General features: G+C 50.3%; 1 protein-coding gene across 1 annotated transcript in view; it reads right to left on the bottom strand.

Moving 5' to 3' along the window:
• The window catches only part of CLEC4F (C-type lectin domain family 4 member F), a 9,969-nt gene continuing 7,375 nt past the window's right edge, over positions 1-2,594 (bottom strand). The window contains exons 5-7 of the mRNA XM_019647609.1: positions 2,296-2,447; positions 1,255-1,373; positions 1-434 (exon numbers count right to left, since the gene is read on the bottom strand). Of these exons, the coding sequence (XP_019503154.1) occupies positions 284-434; positions 1,255-1,373; positions 2,296-2,447 (422 nt within the window). The 3' untranslated portion in view covers positions 1-283. The remainder of the gene's footprint in view (positions 435-1,254; positions 1,374-2,295; positions 2,448-2,594) is intronic.

Below are 2,594 nucleotides of genomic sequence, written 5' to 3'. Positions count from 1 at the left end.
ATCCAATGAGTATTTATTGAGACCCTTGGGACCCGCTGTCTGACAGGCCTGTGCTGGTTGCTGAGGGGGATACAGAGGCACAGCAAGGCTCTTGCCTTGAGGAGCTGTCAGTGCCACTGGGTCACTTGAGGTAAGCATGTTTGAAGGGTGAAATAAAAGTATAGAGCAAGAAACACAAATGGAAAGCCCCAGAGAACAGGCTGGGTTCAGAGGCTCACAGGACATCATTGGTGGAAAGGGCCCAGAGCTAGCAGTGGCAGTGACTTCTCCTTTACGGCCTGCCTCAGGCCACATCCTGGCTGATAGGCTTCTTGCAGATCCACTGATAGAGGGAGTTACAGTTCATGTCATTCCACTTCTGCTGAGTATGGACACAGTCTTCAGTCTGCCCATCTTTGTGCCGCCAGTTGTCTGGCTGGTTATCGTGCCAAAACCTGGAGAGGAGAGGGCTTTATTCTGCTAGATGAAGGAAGAGGCCCTTTCCCCCACTGTGGCATAAGGAGCTGAAGTGACATGGGTCCCTAATCCCCTGGTGGCCCCAGGATGGGAACAGAGCCGGGACCAGAGTCACCATGAGGGTGGCTCTGCTGAGGTTGTCCTTAGTTATTGAGGATCAAAGGACAGGAGGGATGTCTGAAGCTGTAAGCCCCCACCACAGAAGTCACATTCAGATACCCTGTGATGAGGGCAGGGCCCCTTGGGACCAAGCCTATGTAGGATATAGATAGGCAACAACAACAACAAAAAAAAACAAACAGGAAAATTCACTCATATGCAGCCTGCCAACCCCCGGAAATGTCCTGTTCTGACACCCCTCTGTGGGGGGGTCCAGGCAAGGATCACAACTATACCCATTTATACACACACATGCGCATATGTGCGCACACACACACAGACATCATACACATCACACATATCATACACACATCACACACAGCCATGCACACACACTACACACACATACCATACATATATCACATCACACACTATACATACACATCATACACACCACACACACATCATATCACACACATACACACACACACATACACAATCATACACACACTATACATACATATCGCACACACATACCATACACACATCATAACACACATACGTCATACACAGATATCACACACACAACATTAACACTTAACTGGACAGGTTTACACATACAGGACAGGGACACACAAGAACCTCTAATCAAGCCTGCCTGAGGCCACGCCTGGGGCAGCATGGTCTAGCTGGACTTACGATCTGCTTTGGGCAGAATTGAATGGTGTCCCATCTACCCAGCGCCAGGAGCCCTCACTTCCGCTGTCAGTGAGGCCAATCCAGTGGTAGGTGTTTTTCATGAACTGTACCAGATATGCCTGTTGAGAAAAGGCAGTGTTGTTTGACCTGTGCGAGGAGCTGGTTCTCCAAGCCATGTAGAAGAGGAGTTCAGGTCGTCCCCTCCAAGTCCTGGGGGCATGGAGACCACTCCTCTGAAGAAGCTGGGCCCCTCCCTGTGCCTTCCATGGTTTGTCCAAGATCTAGGGCAACAGCCAGGTCCCCTGAAGGGAAATCTAGCTTCCCCCATGTGCACTTGATGAGGAGTGTGGCTTTCCTGGGGAAAAGGGATCTGGCCACAGTTTATTAAGAAAATTTGTTTTGCAAAATAGTATGACCTTTGACAAACATACAAGAACAGTCTCGGGAGAACCACAAGGATGGACAGTTCTGTTAGTTGAATTTAGACCAAACCTATTGTGGTCCTTTGTCAATAACCCTAGTAAATTCTGATAAGGACCCTCAGTTGATGGGCCACCCAAGGACTATATGGCCTTTGGTGGTCCTCAGACTTCCTACGTGCGTGTCTGGCCTTCCCAAGAAGCCTGGGTCTCCTGCTCGTGGGCACTCCACAACCACTGAATTAACTGACGTTAAAATCAAGATTGACAACTAGAGAAGAGGCTGAGGGGCTAAACGAGGGGATAAGGAGGGAAGTATGCTCCCAACACTCTAAGGGCAATCATCTGGTGTCACCCCCCTTTGTCCTTCCTCACTGCTGACATCTGCAGGCCTCTGGGTGTCTTCCTTATTCATTGAGGACATCGGGGTTTGCTGTCAGCACTTCTCCCTCCAAAGCAAGATGCTCATTGGAACTCAGTAAATATAATATTTGCTCCCTTACTGACCGAAGTGACATGAAGGTCTCTGCCATGCCTGCTCCAAGAGGGCGAAGGCCAAAGCACCAAAGTCCTTTATCCCGCACCCACCCCATCAGCACCACCTCAAGTCCACAGCTCTGACCTGCTCCTCCGCAGAGGTCACTGAGACCAGGTGGGCTCCATTGGACACACAGAACTTCTCAGCCTCGTGCCACGATTTCTTGTCATTAGAAAAGTAATACACGTTGCTGCTGTAGGCCTTCCAGCCATGCAGGATCAGCTGGAGAAGTTGATCTGGAACAAAGGTTTGGGAGGAGAGAAAGCCAGGGACTGGCTGTGGAGGTCCAAGAGCTGGCCTTCCTGGCCTCTCCAGGGACTGACCACTGAGAGTCACAAGCCCATGCAATGCTTGATGCCCAGTGCTCCAGGTGCAAGGTCCAG

The sequence above is a fragment of the Hipposideros armiger genome, unplaced genomic scaffold (assembly GCF_001890085.2).
Source record: "Hipposideros armiger isolate ML-2016 unplaced genomic scaffold, ASM189008v1 scaffold_114, whole genome shotgun sequence".
NCBI classification, from domain to species: Eukaryota; Metazoa; Chordata; class Mammalia; order Chiroptera; family Hipposideridae; genus Hipposideros; species Hipposideros armiger.
This window is presented reverse-complemented; position numbering and strand designations above follow the sequence as displayed.